Source organism: Bubalus kerabau, chromosome 9 (genome assembly GCF_029407905.1).
Source record: "Bubalus kerabau isolate K-KA32 ecotype Philippines breed swamp buffalo chromosome 9, PCC_UOA_SB_1v2, whole genome shotgun sequence".
Lineage (NCBI taxonomy): Eukaryota > Metazoa > Chordata > Mammalia > Artiodactyla > Bovidae > Bubalus > Bubalus kerabau.
Window position 1 is genome coordinate 92,627,483 of NC_073632.1, and position 22,716 is coordinate 92,650,198.

At 35.8% G+C, this 22,716-nt stretch overlaps 1 protein-coding gene across 5 annotated transcripts in view; it reads left to right on the forward strand.

Moving 5' to 3' along the window:
- Positions 1-22,716, forward strand: part of STXBP5 (syntaxin binding protein 5) — a 157,331-nt gene that overhangs the window by 47,781 nt on the left and 86,834 nt on the right. For all 5 annotated transcript variants that reach the window (XM_055535890.1, XM_055535893.1, XM_055535895.1 and 2 more), the window contains exons 5-8: positions 2,447-2,581; positions 2,929-2,992; positions 9,355-9,438; positions 13,703-13,826. In XM_055535890.1, the coding sequence (XP_055391865.1) occupies positions 2,447-2,581; positions 2,929-2,992; positions 9,355-9,438; positions 13,703-13,826 (407 nt within the window). The remainder of the gene's footprint in view (positions 1-2,446; positions 2,582-2,928; positions 2,993-9,354; positions 9,439-13,702; positions 13,827-22,716) is intronic.

Sequence of the window (22,716 nt, forward strand, 5' to 3'; positions counted from 1 at the left end):
TGCATGTATGGTTTATTTTTATTTACTACTGAATAATATTCTAAGTATATAACACTTAAAATAATATTCTAAGTATGTAAGTTTGTTCATTTACCCATTGAAGGACCTTTGGTTTATTTCCACTTTAGGGCTCTTGCAAAGTTTCTATGAACATTTGTGTACAGGTCTTGTGTAGACCTGTACATACGCTTTCCTTCTTCTGGTTAAATACCTAGGAATGGCATGGGTGGTTCATATGGTGGGTGTACATTTAGCTTTTTAAGAAACCACCAGTGATTATAGGTAATAACACAGTGTTATATATTTCAACTTTTCTGAGAGAGTAGGTATTAAACGTCCTCATCATAGAAAAAAAAATTCTTACTATACCTGTATCTATGGAGGATAACTAGATTTATTGTGGTGATCATTGCATAATATATGCATATATTGAAGTGTTACGTTGTACACCCAAAACTACTGTTATATGATGATTATGTCTCAAGTAAACGCAATTGCCAGAAATTATTCCTCAAAAATAATCAGTGCATTCACCAGATGTTACCACATAAAGAAGCCATCTGCCAGAGCAGGATATGTAAGGGACATGGGTTCAATCCCTCGGTCAGGAAGATCCCCTGGAGAAAGGCATGGCAGCCCACTCCAGTGTTCTTTTCTGGAGAATCCCGTGAACAGATAAGCCTGGCAGGCTACAGTCTATGGGGTCGCAAAGGATCAGACACGACTAAATGACTTAGCACCCATGTACTACCATACTCAGGAAGATCCTCTGGAGAAGGAAATGGCAACCCACTCCAGTAATCTTGCCTGGAAAATCCCTTGGACAGAGGAGACTGGTGGGCTACACCCTATGGGGTCACAAAGAGTCAGATACAACTGAGCAACTAACACCACCATACTAGGTAATTCACAAAATACTCATTATGTACCTTTCTAAAATGTGGAAAATTCTGAAATCTTTATAGCCCTAAATTTTTGTAAAAGTACTGTGGACTTACTGCCTTGTGGAGTAATGTGTGTTTGCTTAGTTGCTCAGTCATGTCCGACTCTTTGAAACACCATGGACTGGAATCCACCAGGGTCCTCTGTTCAAGGGATTCTCCAGGCAAGAATACTGGAGTGGGTTGCTATACCCTCCTCCAGGGGATCTTTCCAATCCAGGGATCGAACCCAGGTCTCCCACATTGTAGGCAGATTGTTTACTGTCTGAGCCACCAAGGAAGCCCAAAAAGTAATAAGATACTATAAGATGTTTTTTTGATTCAGTAGTCATTTCTTTGCTTTGTTCAATTTACACATAAATCCTTTGGAAAGATGACATGCTGTCATATAAAACACTTAACAAAAAATATAGATGATGAACCTTAAGTAATTATCTATTTTATTACCTTTGGGAAATAGTGAGACCATGAGTTGCATGTATTTGAAGTGTTTTCATCTTGAAATTTCTGTGATGAAATTATGTTATTAGGAATAATAAATGTTCGGTATGTTGTATTTTGTCTAATGCTTAGTGTCATTTAAAGAGTTCAGCAGTGATTATCTTAATTGTATATTATTTGAAGGGCTGCTCCATTAAAATCTTAAATAGTATATTTTGAAAGACACACACGTCTGAAAAAAAATGAGTTTATATGGTTTCATAACATACTATGTTTTACTAAAAATAAGTTCTACAAAAAGGACAAGGTAGGTTCCATTCTTTACCTTGTAATCAATTGAGCTTATTTAGAAAATGTTTGAAATTGTTTGAATGATTATAAACTTTAATTCATGCCTGTAAATTTTTATAATGTGTCAACAAATATCTCTTACATCATCGGAAAGAGATCATTTGAGTATATTCCAATATCATTATCTAAGCCTGAGTACAGAGGATCTTTGCCCTCCAGAGGCGTACAAGTTAGTGAGAAAGGTAGACTGTTTTATAAGGCAAGCCAGATAGAGATACAAAAGTATTGGGATATCGATTTGAATGAAGGTAGTATTTTAACTAGATCTTGAGCAAAAGAAAATTGTGAGCAGGAGGAGCATTCTGCATGGAAGGAATAGTCAGCACAGGTATTGAGATGGATTAGTGTGTTTAGTAACTTCTGAGAAATATGGTAGTGCCTAGGAGTGATGAGTGTTAGCTCAGTTTGTGGCTTTACAGATTCAGTTTGTGATGTGCTTGAAGTGACACAATGGATTTGAGATAGCCAGATATGAAACACATACTAATGTCAGAACTCGTCTTTTCTGTGTTTTGCTATTTATTTTTGTAATGACTTATATTTGACATTAAAGTAGAATTAGCATAATTGAATATTAACTGCAGTGAGGTAAATATGATGGTTGTATCTTTTTTGTTTCCTAAATTGTATATATCAGTATTACTCCTCTAATACTGTTAATAAAATTTGCCAAGTATTTTTCTAATTTCCTTTGGATATATTTTGTTTTGCAGGGTTACATTTTGCCATCTGCCTTTCCAGAGTAAGTGGCTCTATGTAGGCACTGAACGAGGTAACATACATATTGTCAATGTGGAGTCCTTCACACTCTCAGGCTACGTCATTATGTGGAATAAAGCCATTGAACTGTGAGTTTGAGCAAATGTTGCATATGTGTTTCTACTCTGTAGGCCTCAGTTTAGCTGAATGACTAAACTGTATGACTTCTTTTTCTCTGAGTAAATATTAGTAGAACTTTTTTTTTTTTTAAGCATAATGCAACTTTTCTTATTTTTGATATGAGCTGTAGAATTGAATGACATACCCCAATTGGAGGCTAGAATTCAGTAAAATAAAGATAGCAATCATTTACTGAAATGTTTTCAACCCTTGTAAATATATCTTTATTTTCCAGTTGTTATTTCTGTTGTAATGAATGTGTAGTTGTATTGCAGTTTTTGGTTGAGAAAAAAAATCTTAACTTTTTTTCTTTCAGGTCATCTAAATCTCACCCAGGGCCTGTTGTCCATATAAGTGATAATCCAATGGATGAAGGAAAGGTAGATTGTTTCAAATAAATATATTTGTTATTTAAATGCATGAATTCCAGTATTTTTTACATATGCAAACTATTCTGGAATCATGCTTACTCTGCAAATTTGAGATTGCTAACAAAGGTTGTATATCATATAAACAATTGCTTATTTATAGATTATAAGGAACAAGTGAAAGAATTAAAATCACTTACATTTTAAAGAAGAAAACCCTAAAACAAGTAAAATTTAATAAACAATTAAAGCTTATTAACTTTTTTTTTGCTTATTTGTAGTAATTCCCCCAATTCTCTGATAATCCTGACAAAACCCATTTTCTTCTGGTTTTGAATTTTTTTTTATACTTTTTGTAGTTATACAATTTTTATAATACTTACCACATAACACCTCTCTCTCCTAAATTTTTCTTCATAAAAATCTCAGGTTAATCAGTTCAGTTCAGTCACTCAGTTGTGTCCGACTCTTTGCAACCCCATGGACTGCAGCACGCCAGGCTTCCCTGTCCATCACCAACTCTTGGCACCTGCTCAAACTCATGTCCATCGAGTCAGTGATAACATCCAACCATCTCATCTTCTGTCCTCCCCTTCTCCTCCTGCCTTCAATCTTTCCCAGCATCAGGGTCTTTTCCAATGAGTCAGTTCTTTGCATCAGATGGCCAAAAGTATCGGAGCTTCAGCTTCAGCATCAGTCCTTCCAATGAATATTCAGGACTGATCTCCTTTAGGATAGACTGGTTGGATCTCCTTGCAGTCCAAGGACTCTCAAGAGTCTTCTTCCAACACCACAGTTCAAAAGCATCAATTCTTCAGCACTCAACTTTCTCTATGGTCCAACTCTCACATCCATACATTACTACTGAAAAACTATAGCTTTGACTAGACGGACCTTTGTTGGCAAAGTAATGTCTCTGCTTTTTAATATGCTGTCTAGGTTTGTCATAGCTTTTCTTCCAAGGAGCAAGCATCATTTAATTTCATGGCTGTAGTCACCATCTGCAGTGATTTTGGAGCCCCCCAAAATAGTCTCTCACTGTTTCCCCATCTGTTTGCCATGAAGTGATGGGACCAGATGCCATGATCTTAGTCTTTTGAATGTTGAGTTTTAAGCCAACTTTTTCACTCTCCTCTTTCACTTTCATCAAGAGGCTCTTCAGTTCCTCTTTGCTTTCTGCTATAAGGGTGGTGTCATCTGCGTATATGGGGTTATTGCTATTTCTCCCGGTAATCTTGATTCCAGCTTGTGCTTTATCCAGCCAGGCATTTTGCATGATATACTCTGCATATAAGTTAAATAAGCAGGGTGACAATATACAACCTTGATGTACTCCTTTCCTGATTTGAAACCAGTCTGTTGTTCCGTGTCCAGTTCTAACTGTTGCTTCTTGACCTGCATACAGATTTCTCAGAAGGCAGGTAAGGTCTGCTATTCTCTTTAAGAATTTTCCACAGTTTGTTGTGGTCCACACAGTCAAAGGCTTTGGCATTTTTATTTTATTAGCCAAAGTTAATATTAACCAAAGGCTCATGTTAATAGGTATTTTTGAAAATAATGCTTTTTTTATACTCGAAACCAGTTCCATGCAGTCATTACCTAGCTGTTGTTAATTTAGGTTCTTTAATACCCTGAAAAGCAATAAAATTTAGTTTAGTTTCTTTAGTACACTAAAAAAAAAGTAAAATTTTATTTTCATGAATCTGTTTCATAATTTAAACCAGTCTCAGTTCTTTTTAATTATGTTTTATCTACTTATAAAGTTTCATGATAATTAGTCTGCATAAATACCAGGAAGTTAATCACTATCAGAAATCAGTGAAATGAAACTTCTGGATTTTGTGAAGCAGTTTACTCAGGTTTTTCCTTTCCTTAATTACTGGGAGTGGTGATGCCTCTATGTTGTGTTAACACCGTTCTCTCATTTGACACGGAAAACAAAAGGATGGCTGTACTGTACTGTTGGGGGCTGACTTAATCATGCCATTGTATGTTTTGAGAGAAACTTTCCATGAAGCAAGTTACAGTAACCTGTATCTTCACTTATTTATTTTTGGTATGAGATAATTGTCTAAAAGCCAGCCTTTAGATAGGGGACCTGGTAGAAGAGTTGAAAACTTCCTTCTTTTACACTGAATCGGTCACTAAATCATTTCAGTCCTTCCACTGCAGCATCACTTTGCTATTCAGTCTCCTTCCCCCACTGCAGTTCAAGGCATCCAACCCATTCTTGGGTCATCTCCAGATCAGTCTTCCTCAAGTGCCATTTTAATCTTCTTGTTCTCCTGTTCCAAAGCTTTCAGTGGTTCTCTATTATCAAACAAACAAAGCAGTGTTTCTGTAAACCATAACCCTAGGTTTCATTATCTTTGAGAACATCCTTACCTGAACACTGTGCTGAAGCAAATAGTTACTGTTGCCCAAATGTGAGCTGCTCTTTACTACCTCCATGACTTATTTATGTAAGACCTTTTGTTCAGAATTCCTTCTCACTGTTGTTTCTCTACTGAATTCCTACTCACATCTTAAGTCTCAGATTAAAATAACATATCTTTCATGATACCTTTCTTGATAATCCTGACATAAAATGCTTTCTGTCACTTCCAAATTTATTAGCACCTTAGTTGTACAAGTTTTACAGTATTTACCGCATATTGCCTTGAATTAGAAATGTGTTATCTCAACTCCCCTGGACTTGAAGGACTCCTTGAGCACAAAGATGGTATTTATGCAAGTTTATATTTCCTATAGCACTCAACATACAATAAAATAATAACTGTTCAATATGTTTGGGCTAAGTCACTTCAGTCATATATGACTGTTTACAACTCTATGAACAGTAACCCGCCGGCTCCTCTGTCCATGGGATTCTCTAGGCAGGAAATCTGGAATGGGTTGCCATTTTCTTCTTTGGGGCATCTTCTCAACCCAGGGATTGGACCCATGTCTCTTACGTCTCTTGCATTCACAGGCAGTTCTTTACCACTAGCACCACCTGGGAATCCTGGTTCAATATGTACTTAATTGAAAAAATTTGTATCATCCTCATTTTTTGAAACGTGGCATTATATTATCCTCCTTAATTCCCAGAATTAATGTCTTTTAAACATTTTTATGTATTAGGGTACTAGAACAGAAGATATTATCTAACTTTTGGTTTCTAATAGAAAATTTTCCTTCACGCTGCTGACTCCTATTTCTAAAGATCTCTTTGACATTGTGTCACTGAAAAAAGAGGTAAGGTGATAGGATATGTCCTTTCAAAGCTAACCTTACGGTGGATGATGCTGGCACATTAAGCACAGGTCCTGGCCAAAGAAAGTTAAGTGTTCGTGTCAAACCCCTTACTTAACAGTAATAACTACCATTTATTAACCCCTACTTTGTCGGGCACTGCTTTCCACTTTATGTGCACTAATTTTATTTTATCCTCCCAATAAATCTTAAGTGAGCTGTTTTCCCTGTTTTATAAATAATCAGGCAGAGACTTGATCCAGTTATGTATTCCAGAGGTACAAAGCTAGATATTGATGGAGCTGGGATTTTGAATAGTGATTTCTCTGATTTCAACCTCAGAGTACTCTCCATTATGCTACATTTCTTCTGTAAGATGTAGATCACATATTAATGTGAAGAGCTGTATCAGTATACCTGATAAATGCTTTTTATGAAAGAAAAATTCAAAGAAAATTCATCAATAGTAATGTTAAAAAATTAACATTTCTATGAGTTATAGAAGATTCTAGTGGGAATAAGCTTCAAATTTTCTGTTTATAAGTAGCACATCCTTCAGTTCTTCTATTTTTTACTGTTTAGGAGATTATAGGGGTTAAAGTCTAACTTGTTGGCATAGATTTCTGATATTTCTAGGAACGTAGAGCTGGCTGGAGGGGTTAAAGTTTACTATAATCCTCTTATGTTGTTAATATCTGGATGGGTAAAATATTTAAGTTGAATAGTTACTATTGGTAGATCTGGGCCTAGACTGTAAGTTACCTGTATCCTGAACAATCCAGTATTGTTTTACACTATACATAAAATATGGGAGAAGGCAATGGCAACCCACTCCAGTACTCTTGCCTGGAAAATCCCATGGATGGAGGAGCCTGGTAGGCTGCAGTCCATGGGGTCGCTAAGAGTCGGACACGACTGAGCGACTTCACTTTCACTTTTCACTTTCATGCATTGGAGAAGAAATGGCAACCCACTCCAGTGTTCTTGCCTGAAGAATCCCAGGGACAGCGGAGCCTGGTGGGCTGCCATCTTTGGGGTCACACAGAGTCGGACACGACTGAAGCGACTTAGCAGCAGCAGCAGCATACATAAAATATACACTATACATTGATTCTTAAATGTTATCTTTTTCCATCTCTTTCCTTACTCCTGAAGTTTCTCTCTTACTTCCCCCATCAGAAAATGCCATACACATGTCCAGGATGCTTAGAAGGACTAAGAAGGGTAAAGGAAACAAATACCAGTTTTTTCCCAGAAGGAGTATGTATTACAGATGGTCAAGGAAAGAAGAATTTATGTTAGGAAAATTAGCTATACTTAGTACCAAGTTGTAAATTTGTTTTATTAGTTTTAGTGACTGGGTCTTCTGAGTGCCACTATACACTGAAAATACACTAAGTTACTATTTAGTGAAAATTACTGGGCCTGCCTCCAAATTTGTTCGTATCTCCAGATTACGTGAATGATTATTGACTAGTTGCTGATTATTCATGTACTTATTAAACAAATATTTATCGAATATCTACTATGTGTTAGTATATTAGATTCTAGAGACATCTATGGAGACTAGAGATGAAAATGGATGTATTAATATGGAGAAGGAGCATCTTTGTCCAGAGGAACTGGTTAGACTTACCCAAGGAAGCAACACGAAAAGTGAAGAAAAAGGGAGGAGCTTACAAGCAGATAAAACACAATTATTTATAAAATGCCAGTGTAGACAGTAGGCGGTTTGTGAGGCAAGAACATGGATTTCATTCTGGAACTTATTTATTCACAAAAAATGGATTAAGGACCTATATTAGACTGTATGTCTTATGTTAAAAGTATAGTAGTAAACAAGATAAAACCAAATCTTGCTTAAATAAACCAATGTTATAGTCTGCAAGAGAATTCAGATAAGGAAAAGGACATTATTAAATTGTATAGTGACCTTTCAGGCTAAAAAATGTACAAGTTGTTGTTGGAGCATATAAGAAGGCACTGACTTAATTTGGTAGGTCAAGGAAGGCTTCCAGAAGGAAGTGATAGCTAAAATGACCTGAAGGATTAGTAGGATTAGTCAGGCAAAAAGGATGACTTCAGATGACGTGGTCCACTTAGGATGACAGCATGTGCAGAGGCGTAAAGGTACGAGAGAACATGACCTGAAAGATATACTGGAATGTATTGGGTAATAGGAATGTGGAACAACATGAAGCTGAGGGGTTAAGCAGAGGTCAGACCATGATATATCTTGTGGGTCAGATTATTCAGTTTGGACTTGATCCTAAAAATAAGCATAAGGCATTAAAAAGTTTTAAATAAAAGCATACATTACATGATCAGACTAGCTACGATATGGAGTGAAGTAAATAAGGAACAAGACTAGCGAGTTAGAGAGACCAGAAACTAGAAAAGAGATCTTTGTGTATTGAACCAGGAGAGATGTATTCAAAGTGGAAAAAAAATAAATTATATATGAGTGTAATTTTTAAATTACTTGAGGATTTTACCTGGTGGGAGAGACACTAGGATTAAGGATGATGCCAAAGTTTTTACTTGAGCTTCTTAAAGAATATTTTTAAAAATACTGAGAAAGCCTCTGTAACAGGAAATACCAGAAAAAGACAGTAGGGAAAAAAATAATGAATTCAGTTGTGGATACATTTGCATTGAGGTTCTTGTGGAATAAATATGTGAACATGTGACCATTAGAATTATAAGTCTGAATCTCACAAGAGAGGTCTAGGCTAGATATAATTTGGAACTAATCAGTAGATGAATAAATGATATTGCCTGATAGTGTGTTAAATTAGAGAAGTTTGTAAACTTTAAAGCACATGTAAATTTTAATTTTTATTAGTAAGTTAATGAATGGAAATGTACATTCTGGACTTCAAAATGGTACTGTTTTCATTTTCAATGATCGGTTGTATGATGTATGTTGAAATCCTAATGATCAAAGGCGTATAAATATGCAATGCAGTATTCCCATATGTCATCCATGTGATTAGCGATTAGCAATGCAGATGTTTAATGATGCTATAATTTTGTAGCCAAAGCATATGAATGATAATAGTTATCTTTATTGTCAGCAAGTAAATGTTTCACATGACTAATGTCAATCCTAGGTAATGTGGCATTTTCTTTTATTACAGCTTTTGATTGGCTTTGAATCTGGAACAGTAGTGTTATGGGACCTCAAGTCAAAGAAAGCAGACTATAGATACACCTACGATGAGGTAATAACATTATTTTTGTCATTTCTCCACTTCACAATGGCTTCTCTAAGAACTTCTTTAATTAATGACTTTAGGCAATCTTTGTAGTTACTGTAACACACAAATTTTTGCATATGTATCATATAATATATTCACATAGCTCAAAAGACACAAAAATGATCTCTCCGGCTCCTGTCATTTGACCATCCAATTCCCTTACCTCATCCCAATGTTACTTTCTCATGTATTCTTCCAGAGGTATTTTCTGCATTTACAAGCAAATTAATAAATGTGTGCTAGCTTTTTATTTTATACAAATGATAGTGTACTGGAAATATTTATAGCTTGCTTGCTTTAGAATCCAAATAAAGATTATGATTAATAAAAAAAAGACTTTTATTGCCTTCAGATTTCCTATAAATTGGATGGTTTACTGAAACGACCAAATTTAGGTTCATTTTTTTGTTTTGTTTTTAGCAAGACTATTTCTTAGATGATGCTGATGCTCTTCTCCCAGATTGAGCAGCAGTGTCTGTGATATTAGCAGTCAGTTATGTTCAAGGCCTAAATCCATTACCACGTAGTTGTTGCAAAGTAGTGAAGTTCTAATTTTATGATTCCTTCTCTATCGATTATCTGGGATACTTCTGTAAAGAGAAGCTTCTCACCTGCTCTTTTGATTATATAGTTGTACAATTTGGATAGGAAAGGCAGGATAAATGCTTGTTTCTTTTATTTCAGTAAAAGGGGCTGTTCTCTAGCAACCTTAATGATAAGCAATTTGATTTTGTTTCCCATTTCACTATGTACTAAAAGATTTAAACATTATTTCATATGCCTCAGTACACTACAGTTATTAGCCTTATTGATTTTCAAATTGTCCCATCTTTCATCAGTGAATCTCTTCCATTTGTTTCCTGAGTCCTTTGATAATAGTCTTGGATAGCTTCCTTGCCATCTGTTAGAACAAAGCATACCTATTAAACTTGAATATTTCTGTCCCAAATTTAGAGTATCTTTTTCCGTGAAACTGGGTTCTTTCGGTGAGAAATCGTGTCTGGTGACCATAATTTGGTTACCAGGAGTGTTCATAATTTCTAATTCAGAGAATAGATCTAGGAAATGTGTGGGGTTTTTTTGTTTATTTTTAAGAAATGTCATGTGTTCATATTGATGCTCTCAGTCAAACAGATTACATTGAGTAACTATAGCAAAACTAGGAATACTTTGTAAATGTCTGCAGATTATCTTTATAAGCCTGACCGAAAGAGAAGTTTGTTTTCATAACTGTATACTTTTTTTTTGTATTTTAAAGCCTTTTAGTTAATAAATATTCTGTTGTTTACCAGTCAAGATCTTGAATTTATTTTAAAAGAGTATTTTTAATAAAGAGTTCTTGTCATTTCTCTGGAAGCTTTGGCCTGTAGAGCTGTTTCTTGTGTCAAAATGAAAACATATTGTAAGCATATTTGACTTTTTTATGTTTGCTTTTGTAATTTAAATAGTTACCTTGGCTTTAGCCACAATTGAATCACAGGGAATTTACCCTCTCAGTTTAAACAAACACACTGGGAAAATACATGTAAGAACAGTTTATAGAAATTAACAGATAGTATAGAACAGGGATTCCTTAGGGGATAAACGTGAGCTTTTCAATTGCATTAGCTTATGGTCTGGAGGTGCTTCCCTGGTGGCTCAGACGGTAAAGTGTCTGTCTACAATGCGGAAGACCCAGGATTGATCCCTGGGTCGGGAAGATCCTCTGGAGAAGGAAATGGCAATCCACTCCAGTACTATTGCCTGGAAAATCCCATGGACAGAGGAGCTTGGTAGGCTACAGTCCATGGGATCGCAAAGAGTTGGACACGACTGAGCGACTTCACTTCATGGTCTGGAGAGATTTTCCAGGTCTCAATCCATGAAGGAAGGTGGGCAAGGGGGAACCTACATTTAACCCAGCAGTCTCCCTAAATTGAGGAAACAGAGTTGGGAAATGGGGAAAGTTATCCATAACTTATAAAACAAGGTAACAGAATGTAGGGACCTGCCTTGTGAGAGAGTTTTAAAAATCCACAAGGAGCCCTTTACCTTAGTCTTAAGTTGAACTGAATAATGATTAGGGCACGAGTGTGAGGTTTAGAATAGCTACATTGGAAAGGAGTAGGTAAAGCAATTCTCATAGCACACACAGGGCTAAGAATAGGTCACATTCCCAACAGAACAGAGAATGCTTGTAATGGTCAGGCCTGCATCAGAAGAATACTCACCAAGGTATTGCCTTGTCGTTGGGATAGACTAGCCCTGCATTAAAAACTGGCTTAGCTAGCCTAACAGAGCTTAAGCAAGCCTGTTTCCAGGCTGTTTCCAAGTAGTATTTTTAACTACATACCAGAGGAAAAGGTGAAAAGTATTTAAAAGAGTATAATTGGGCTTCCCTCGTGGCTCAGTGGTAAAGAATCTGCCTACCAATACAGGAGACACAGGTTTGGTCCCTATCTGGGAAGATTCACACATGAGTGAAGCAATTAAGCCCTTGCCCCACAACTTCTGAGCTTGTGCTCTAAATCCTGGGAGCTGCAACCACTGAAAGCTGCACACCCTAGGAGCTCATGCTCTGCCACAAGAGAAGCCACTGCAATGAGAAGGCTGCGCACTGCAACTAGAGAAAAGCCTGCACAGCAACAAAGACCCAGCACAACCAAAAATAAATAATTTTTTTAAGCTAATGTCATGATTTATGAGACTGTTGTCCTATAATGAAACATTTGCTAAAAAGTAAGAGTATAATTTATATATACCTACATATCTGCCATTCTGGTATTCTTCATTCTTTTGAGTAGATCCAGATTTCCATCTCATATCATTTACCTTCTGCATGAAGGACTGCTTGTAACATGTTTTATAGTGAAAATCTGCAAATGATCTATTCTTTGAGTTCTTTATGTGTGTAAATGTGTTTATTTTACCTTTGTTTTTGAGAAGATATTTGTGATGGATATAATCCTACGTTGACAGTTTTTTCTTTCAGAACTGTAAAGGTATTACTCAACTGTGTTCTTGCATTGTTTCTAAGGAAATATCTGCTGTCATCTTTATCTCTGCTTTTCTATATTTAATGTGTTCCCCTCCCTGTCCCCATCCTCTGGTTGCTTTTAAGGATTTCTTATCACTAAAGTTCCAGTTTTAAGCAATTGAAATATGTACTTTTATGTAGTTTTCTTCAAGTTTCTTTTGCTTTGAGTTCACTGAATTTCTAAGATATGCATGTATTCTAGAAGTTTATAGAGTTTGAAGTTTTCATCAGATTTGGGAAATTTTGGGTCATTATTTCTTCCAATATATTTTCTGTCCATAGGCTCCCTTCTGAGGCTCCTATGACACACATATTAGTCTTCTTGAAGTTGTACCACAGTTTACTGATGTTCTGCTTATTCTTTGCCCATCTTCCACATTGAACAGTTTCTGCTGCTGTGTGTCTTCAAGTTAATCAAGCTTTCTTTCTGCTGTATCAAATCTGTTGGCAGACCCATTTGGAAACAATTTTTCATCTTAGACATTTTCATCTCTAGAAATCCACCTGTGTTTTTGAAGGCCTGCGTGTCTTTCCTCAACATTTTCATGTTTTCACTTACCTTTTAGAGCATGTGGAGTCTGTTTAAAATATTTGTTTTAATATCCTTGTCTGCTAGTTCTCCCATCAGTATCATTTCTGAGTCTGTTTCTATTGACTACATTTTCTTCTCATTTTGCATCGTATTTCCTGGTTTCTTTGCATGCCTTATAGATTTTTGTCACCTGTCTTGAAGTTCAATATGAGGTATTATCAGTCAATCTTAATTCTAAATCTGCATTCTTGTCTCCTAGAATTTTAGTTAATTTATAAAAATTTTTCTGAACAGTCAATGCAACTAGTTTTTCCAGTGGGATATTGGTTATAATTACTTGGTAATTTATGTTTAGTTATTGTTTATTCTAAGAAACTACAAGAATGCATTTTGTTTTCTTAAACTTGTCAATAATACATAATCACTATTATATTATTATCATGCTCCCTTAAGGAGTAAATAAAATTTTGAAAGTTAAAAGAGTGTTAGAACCAAATTAAATCTCATTTTTTTGGCAGGACAATTAAGTTGTGGGAATTTAATATTAACATATGGACTTCAGCTTGGGAAATAAGAAAAAGGTTAATATGAAAAATTAATTCCAGTTTCAATTATGAATAACTTGGTGTTTAAATAAGTTTTTGTTTTTAAAGGTGGAATTCTTTACCCCTCTTTTATAGGCTATCCACTCTGTTGCTTGGCATCATGAAGGAAAACAATTTATTTGCAGTCATTCGGATGGCACCTTGACTATATGGAATGTGAGATCCCCTGCAAAGCCTGTGCAGACCATAACTCCACATGGTAAGAATGGATCCCTTTTAAACACTACCTAAATTGGGATGGACAGAAAACTGTTTCGAGTTCGCATTTGGGTTTGTTTGTTTTTGATGACAAGGATGGGTTCTATTTTGAATTTTAAATTTTAATTTAATTTAAAATTTCTATATTTACACATATAGAAATAATTTGTAGCAACTGAGTAAATGAAATCTCAAATAACTATATTTGCAGTTGAGATTGCAAATTTGAGCTTTCAGAAAATGAAAGTTACAAAATATTCTGAGTAATTTTTCTCCAGTAGTCCAGAAAGTTGATAATTTTGTGAGTGATGTAGGACTTATTTTGAACTTTTGTCATCTTAATATTATCAACTGCAGGTTGCTAGTCTACGTATAATATGTATTGAAACACTTGGCACCCTATAGAAGGCAATTTTTACCTTAAAGTATTGTCTTCATAAACCCCCAAATGACCCCAAGTTTGATTCACTAGGAACACTCATGCTGCTGCTGCTGCTAAGTCGCTTCAATCGTGTCCGACTCTGTGCGACCCCAGAGACAGCAGCCCACCAGGCTCCCTGTCCCTGGGATTCTCCAGGCAAGAACACTGGAGAGGGTTGCCATTTCCTTCTCCAATGCATGAAAGTGAAAAGTGAAAGGGAAGTCGCTCAGTCATGTCCGACTCGTAGCAACCCCATGGACTGCAGCCTACCAGGCTCCTCCATCCATGGGATTTTCCAGGCAAGAGTACTGGAGTGGGGTGCCATTGCCTTCTCCGAGGAACACTTGTAGGACTCAGCAAAAGGATGCAAAGTGAAATCAGCAAAGGGAAAAGGCACAAGGGTTGGAGTCTAGAGGAAGCCAGGCTCAAGCTTCCAGCAGCCTTCTTCCAGTGGAGCCACACAGGATATGCTTGTTTCTACTTGCAATGAGTTATTACCACATGTGTCCTGTACTAGGACAGCTCACCTGCACCCGATGCCCAGGGTTCGTATTGATGTCAATCTATACGTACCCTCTGCTTTAGTTAGCTGGAGAAGGTGATGGCACCCCACTCCAGTGCTCTTGCCTGGAAAACCCCGTGGACGGAGGAGCCTGGTAGGCTGCAGTCCATGGGGTCGCGAAGAGTCAGACACAACTGAGCGACTTCACTTTCACTTTTCACTTTCATGCATTGGAGAAGGAAATGGCAACCCACTCCAGTGTTCTTGCCTGGAGAATCCCAGGGACGGCGGAGCATGGTGGGCTGCCGTCTGTGGGGTCGCACAGAGTCGGACACAATTGAAGAGACTTAGCAGCAGCAGCAGCTTTAGTTAGCATGTACCAAAATTTCAGATGTTTAGAAGAAAAACAGAGATTGGTCGTAAACCATATTGTTTGTACAAGTAGTACAGACATCGTGTGCCACCCTTTTCAGTCTGGGAATGGTGGAAGCTGTCTTGAAAGTCAGGTTACCAGTTGTTAACCAAGAGAGCTAATCCTGCAAGCTGCCATTTCTAGGGATGATGATCTCAAGCTGGTGTGTTAATGCTTAGTCTACAAGTAATGTATATAAAACCTCCATGAAAGTTTTATTAGGGTGGCTTACTTGGTGGATCAGATGATAAAGAATCTGCCCTGCAATGTGGGAGACCCATGTTTGATTGATCCCTGAGTCTGGAAGATCCCCTGGAGAAGGGAATGGATACTCCAGTATTCTTGCCTGGAGAATCCCATGGACTGAGGAGCCTGGCGGGATACAGTTCATGGGTTTGCAAAGAGTGGGATACAACTGAGTAACTAACAGTTTCACTTTTTATGAATAAATTATGAAGGACTTTGAATTCTGGATGAGGCCTGGAAATTTGCATTCCTTTATTAATCTGCATTCTCACAATTCTACACTAAGTAATTCTTAATCAGCAAATTTAGGGAAATGAAAGGAACTGTTGTTTATTTGCAATAGCAAATTAGTAGCATACGAAAAGAGTATTTTTATAGTTGTATTTCATTGTTCACTTTAAAATATGACTGCCCATTTTCTTTAAAAATTGGTACATCCTGAATTATTGCAATGTAAAAAATAAAGTCAAATTAAAAATTTACTTTGTCTGTCATAGTATGAGTTTTTAGACTTGCTTGTTTCCTGGTAAAAATAACAGTTCTTTTAGCCACATATTGTAATATATTTTACCACTGTTTTTTGGTTGCAGTCAGAGACTCTTCTGGAAAAGCACTTATTTTAAATTCGCTACAGTTCTGTTTATGTGTGCCTCCAGAAGATAGCCCTTTTCATAATAGGTTCCAATTTTCCCTAATATATTTTTGTTCTTCCTTCTCTTAGTGCCTACGTCCCTAATCTTTGTGGTATTCCTGAGTATTTCATACATTTTAGAATCTCCTATCCGCACTGGAATCTAGGAATTCAGAAAACCAAAAAAGTTGAAGATTAGAAACCTTTAATTTCAAACCCAGAAGGAAGTATAAATAATATTGAAGTTAGTAGAAATATGTATATTGGTTTTAAAGTTTTAAGTTTATCTAAAATTTCATCTTTTTTTGTAAGTATAGTTCAAAGAGGTTTTTTTAACCAGTTGAGAGTAAGTTGTCAGCATATTGCTTAATCACCCCCAAATAGTTCAGTATTAGTCTCTTACAGAGACATTCTCCTATATCACCAGGTTTTGCCTTTTGTCGAAAGGGTCTATATGCAGATTAGATTTAGTTACCATGTTTCCTCAGTCTCTTTCAAACTAGAACTCTTCATGAGCCTTTACTTGACTTTCCTAACAGATAAATTTTGAATGTTGCAGGTCAGTTATTTTATAGAATGTGCTTCCATTTCGTTTTGTCTGATGTTGTTTTCATGATTAGATTCATGTTGCACATTTTCAGCAGGACCATCCCAAAAGGATTGCTGTCTTCTTTTAACAGCCTCAAGTGGAGCTTGTGTTTGATTTGTCATGGTGATGTCTCATACCCTGATTCCTTGATTAAGCTTCTGTCTACTAGGTCTCTCCATTATAGCGTTAATAATTTTTTGATTTGTTATTGTAATCAATAAGTGTTTTGATTTGAAGGAAATAGTTGAGACTTTATAAACATACTCTTCCTCATCAAAATTTATACCCCTGGTTTTAGCATCTGTTGATGTTTCTTTGAAGGATTACTTATTACCATAATGCTTGCCAAATGGTGATTTTTCTATTTTAATCTTGATTCTCTTTTAATACTAAAAACGTAAATTCTTGAGAGCAGGCTTTTAGAAGTAGCATAATTAGATTTCTTCAGAATTTGTAGTATCTTAGTAAAAAAGGCAACCATACATACACATATTTGTGGTATGTAGTTTTTAGTATACTAAATATCTACTTTGATGGATTAAAATTTAGGGATTTTTTTCATTACTGTCTGTGTTGTGGGCTCTTGCTCTTCCTTTCCTACAGGAAGGAAGGAAGGATTTATGGTAAATCATGGATTTTTTTCATATCTAAATCCATGTAATGTAATGGTTAAGTATCCTATTCTTAAAAACATTTATAAGCATTACCTTGGTAATTGATTGGAACTGATTGTACTTTTATTCATTCAACAAATATTGGTTCTACCATGAGATAAGCACCATTCTATACCTTGGATCAAGTAAGCAAAATTTAAGTAAAAGTACTTGAAAATTATGACATGCTATATACATATGTGATTATAATAAATGTAAATTTGGATATCTTATTTACTTGGTAGGATAGCACAAAATATACTTAGATAGGTTTTCCCCAAAATATATTTTATAATACTAATGTTTCCTATGTTAATGAGTTATTTGGTGAAAAAGCATGTTATGATCAAAGAAGTTCTAGAAATGCTGAAATAAAGTTGAACATTTTCTTCACTGAAAGACGTCTTAGTTTTCAATGTACACTATGAATTTCTAAAGGGAAAATATGTATAAGCATACATACATATATACAATTGATTCTTGAAAAGAGCGGAAGGGTTAGGGGCACTCATTGCTGCATGTTAGAAAATTTGCCCATAACATCAAGTCAGCCCCCAGTATCTGTGGATACAAATCTGTGGATTCAACCAACCACAGACTGTGTAGTCATCTAGTATTTACTACTGAAAAACTGTTGCCCTTAAAGTGAACCCACGCAGCTCAAACTCCTGTTGTCCAGGGGTCAACAGGATATTAATTATTTGTGCCAGTTTATATGTTTTATGTGGCTTTTCCTAAATTCACTTGACTTTAGCATCTTTTATTCACAGAACATCTTACAGTACTCTAGTGTTCCTCAAAATAGCACTTTGAGAAATGATGGCCTGGTGCTTGAACTATAATTGAATTATAGGTTCCATATTCAGTTTGCCCTCAAATGGAATCATCCATTGCCAAAGTTGTTAGATAGTAGATTCTTATGAGGGTCGTGACAGTTATCTAGACAATGATGATAAAATGGCCAGTAAAGGAAAATAATTTGAATTCACTTAAGATAATTTCCTGATATAATGTTGGATAATTTTATGTGTATCAAGATGGTTGACAGTCATATTTTTTCAGAAATTTTCTATTTGGGTGTCTGAAATTAATCAACTGGTGATTTTTTGACTAAAATAAAAAATGATACTTCCCTTTAATCTAGTTTTTATGATTATCAAAGAACACTTTCCCAGTAATCAGACAATCTGGTATGTAATTCTAGCTTTGCTATTTGTGAAGTACTTTGTAGAAATAATTACTGTTTTCTTGGACTTAGTTTCATCATATGTAAAATGGAAGGATTGAATGGGTGATTTTTAAGGTATAAGTTTTTTGGTTATGTGGAAATTAAAGAACCAGGATTAGAGAACTTTTATTAAGGGTTGCTAAAGGGAAAAATAAATTCATACTTCACATAAATAAAAGTGGATTTATAGTATTTTAAGGATGTGACATATTAAAATTATATTAATCTACTTTTAAGATTTACTTGAAGCCTAAAACACTCAGTGAATCATAAATCCATACTGCAATTCTTTAATGTATTACTAGTTCATTACAAAAGTTTTTTCCCTAGTTTTTCTATTTGGAAGAACTTACCAGACTCCACAGAATATACGCAAATAAGGCTTTTGTTTAAAGGCAAAGGATACTAAGCAGCAAGAGAAAAAGAATGTGTGTAAGCATTCTAAGAGATATCCCATATGAGTCTCCCACTCTGCACTTTTGCTCACAAGGACTATACTGAGTCACCAGCTCCAGCCCCCAAACTCTGGCTTCTGAGAAACTCTCAGAGTGATCCTTTAAATGAACAAGCCGGTATTGCCAGTTAGGCCAGTTGCCGGCCATCCAAAACTACTACTCTGAGAGTCACCAAGGGGAGTTTGGGGAGTTTTGGATCTTGAAGAAATACATCATAAATCCCACTACTCTTGGCCATGATCCAAAAACCAGATATCCCACTGGTCATCGGTCCAGCTATAAATCAGCTCTCTCCACACTCATCAAGGAAAGAACACCTTCCCCATTTCAGACTAATGTTATTAACAATGTGATTCTCCAATTTAATCATCTTATTTTCTAGAGCATCATTGTTCAATAGAAATATGAGATCTGCATGTGTAATCTTAAATTTACTATTAACCATATTAATAACAGTAAAAAAGTAAAATTAAGTTTAGTAACAAATATGATTTACCCCAAATATGCAAAATATTACTACTTTGGTGTGTAATCAGCATATAGAATCGAAGTATTTTGCATTCTTTCTCTGTACTCTTTGAAATCTAGTGTATATTACAGCACATCTTAACGTGGAGTAGCTACATTTCAAGGGCTCAATAGCCATGTGTGAGTGGTGGCTGTCATACTACGTAGCCCACTCTTGAGTGAGCCCATAGCTGCTGTGTAGCAACAAATGTGTTCTACATTCTAAGTGGCATTCTACTTCCCCAATTAGAAACTAGGGAAGCACTTGTTTTTTGACAGTGATCCTCATTTATTTGTTAATGCATCTCATTCATTCATTCATTTATTCTTTCAATAGATATTTATTGAGCACCTCCTCAGTACCGGAGATTAAATACTAGAAATATATTGCTCTTGGAGAACTCATAGTCCAGTGAGTGAAAATGATGTATAAACTAAACTACATACGATGAGTGCTGATAAAGGCCTGCATAGTATGATGTAGAAACAGAATTAATGAGTATGTTTTAGGTGAAGGCTATAGGAAGATTTCACAAATTCAGGCTGGATGAACTTGGTCTTAAAGGATCAGTGGGGAGTTATAAGAACAGAACAAGGTTATTTTAGTCAAAAGGTACAAAGACATAATCAAAAGCAGGGTATTTTTGGAAAACCACTAGTTTAATATGACCAGTATTTAAAATTCCTTTGAGCGAGTAGCCAGAAACTAATAACTGCATACAGAGGCAAAAATATACATCATAGTATGCTAAAGAGTTTGGACTTCATGAAGGGAGACCTAGGAAATGATTTCACAGTGAGAAACATAAAATTTATATTTGGAAATACTGCTTTGATGATAGTGCGTCAGATGAGCCAGGAGTAGAAAAGAGAAACCAATTAGGATGCTAATGTCAACAATAAATAAGGAGGACTTCAAATATGATTATAAATGGAAAAAAGTGGACATGAATAAAATTCTGGAGTTAGAATCAACAGGACTTTGTGTCTGAGTAGTTTTAGGGATGTGAGAAATAGGGAAGACATAAGAGACATGAAGAAATCACATGTTACATGGAGGTTTGTATGATTTATTAAGTCAAGTTTTATATTTAACGAGATCTTTTCAGTGATTTATTAAAGTAGTTCACAGGTAGTTGAAAGGGTAAGTACAAGTTTTTCTACTGAGGTGACTTAGCAGTTAAGAAGTCAGATGACAGTTAGTGGTGAAATCCAGTGATCCTCTAAATGTCCTTTAGTTATATGAGCTTTGTAAAATCTTAGCTAGTGCCTTATTACTTGATTTGACTTAGAAAATGGTTAGTCTAGGATTATCAGTTCAGTTGTTCAGTCGTGTCCGACTCTTTGCAATCCTGTGGACTGCAGCACACCAGGCTTCCCTGTCCATCACCAGCTCCTGGAGCTTGCTCAAACTCATGTCCATCAAGTGGGTGATGCTATCCAACTATCTCATCCTCTGTCGTCCCCTTCTCCTCCTGCCTTCAATCTTTCCCAGCATCAGGATTATAGATGAATAATCTAGAACATGAGCAACAATCAGTGACATAATTTTAAAAATCTGAGTTTAAAAAAAAAGATCCGAGTATGCAAATCAAAAGGACTCACTAATTTCCAAGCAAGATTAATGAAGAAAAATCACTATAAAAACAGCAGCGTTTTTACTTTACAAAGATAATGAAACTACTCAACATCCATGCAGGGGGTGGACAGAAAGTATATAAAGAATTAAAAATCATGTATACCTGTGGTGGATTCATTTTGATATTTGGCAAAACTAATACAATTATGTAAAGTTTAAAAATAAAATTAAAAAAAAATTAAAAATCAGACTGGCTTTACATTTTATTGTAAGTATAAATATTGGACACAATAAAGCAGTAACAAAAGACTATATTGAGCAAGACAAAAGTCAAGAATTTCGTACCTGGCTAGGTTTTATGCAAGATATATAAGCTCAAAATTAAGAAGGCTCACTAATTATTCCACCCAACGCCTGCTCTTTTTCAAGATTGTTCCAGCCACTGAAAGATTGGTGGTGAATATTGAAATAGATTAAATTGAGTGATATCTGAATAATTGTTTTGCTTCATAAAATAAAATGCATGCAAAGTAATTTTTTAATGTAAAAATTTTACCTATAATCTCAAATTATATCAATCTGCCACTCCTATTAGAACTTTGAGTGGTAGAGGAAAGCTGAAGGTCTGATGGTAGTCTTCTTCAGAACAGACTTTTAAATTCTTCACTGAAAGGTCATATATCTGAACAGATTGAAATCGAGGTTGAAATTCTTAGTTTGTTCCTTGTATAGCATGAGGGACTAGTTTTCAGATTTAAGACTCCTTTTTCCCACACCTTTTTTATTTCCTCATTCTCTCTCTCACCTCAAAAATCCAGTCTTCTCCACTGGCAGTCCTTTCCAGCCTCTTGATCTGATGTTCTCTGCTTAACTCTTTCAGTAGTCACTCTTTGGTTCTAATAAATTAGGATGCAAGAGGCTCAAGGTTCCATTGCAACATTATTTTCTGCATAAAGAGGGGAAGAGATGTTTCCCTAGGATCTTAAGGCAGGAGTATATGCTCTAATACCAGTTGACCGGTGTATATTTATGAAAACCTAATGTAATAAAGGTGAATTTCACATTAGTGGGGAAAGCTCTGGTGGTTCAGTGAGAATGCTGGCAGTTGTTTTTTTTGTTTAGTTGCTAAGTTGTGCCTGACTCTTCTGTAATCCCCATACACTGTAGCCCTGCAGGTTTCTCTGTCCATGCCATTTCCCATGTAAGAATGCTGGAGTGGGTTGGGATGCGTCCATCTTCCCGACTCAGGGATTGAACCCACATCTCCTGCATTGCAGATGGTTTCTTTACCACTGAGCCACCTGGGACACCAGTGCTGGCAGATGCATAACTATATCACAGCTCATCACATTATACACTTTAAACACTTGGTCTTTATTGTCTGGCAATTATAGGTCAATAGAACTACACAAATAGTGCTGAAACTATTAGAGAAAAAAATCTTACCTATACCAAAGTATACCTCAGAAAATTAATGTAATAAATGAAACTATAAAGCATTTACAAGAAAATGCTTCCCAAAGTTGTAATGGTATTTGTGTGGGAAGAACTTCCTAACCGTGAAACCACAGAAGTAGTGACCAAAAAAAAAAGTTTTTTATACACATATACATACATACATATGTCATTGTAGATAAAAAGGATCATATAATACCAGCCTCTTCTCCA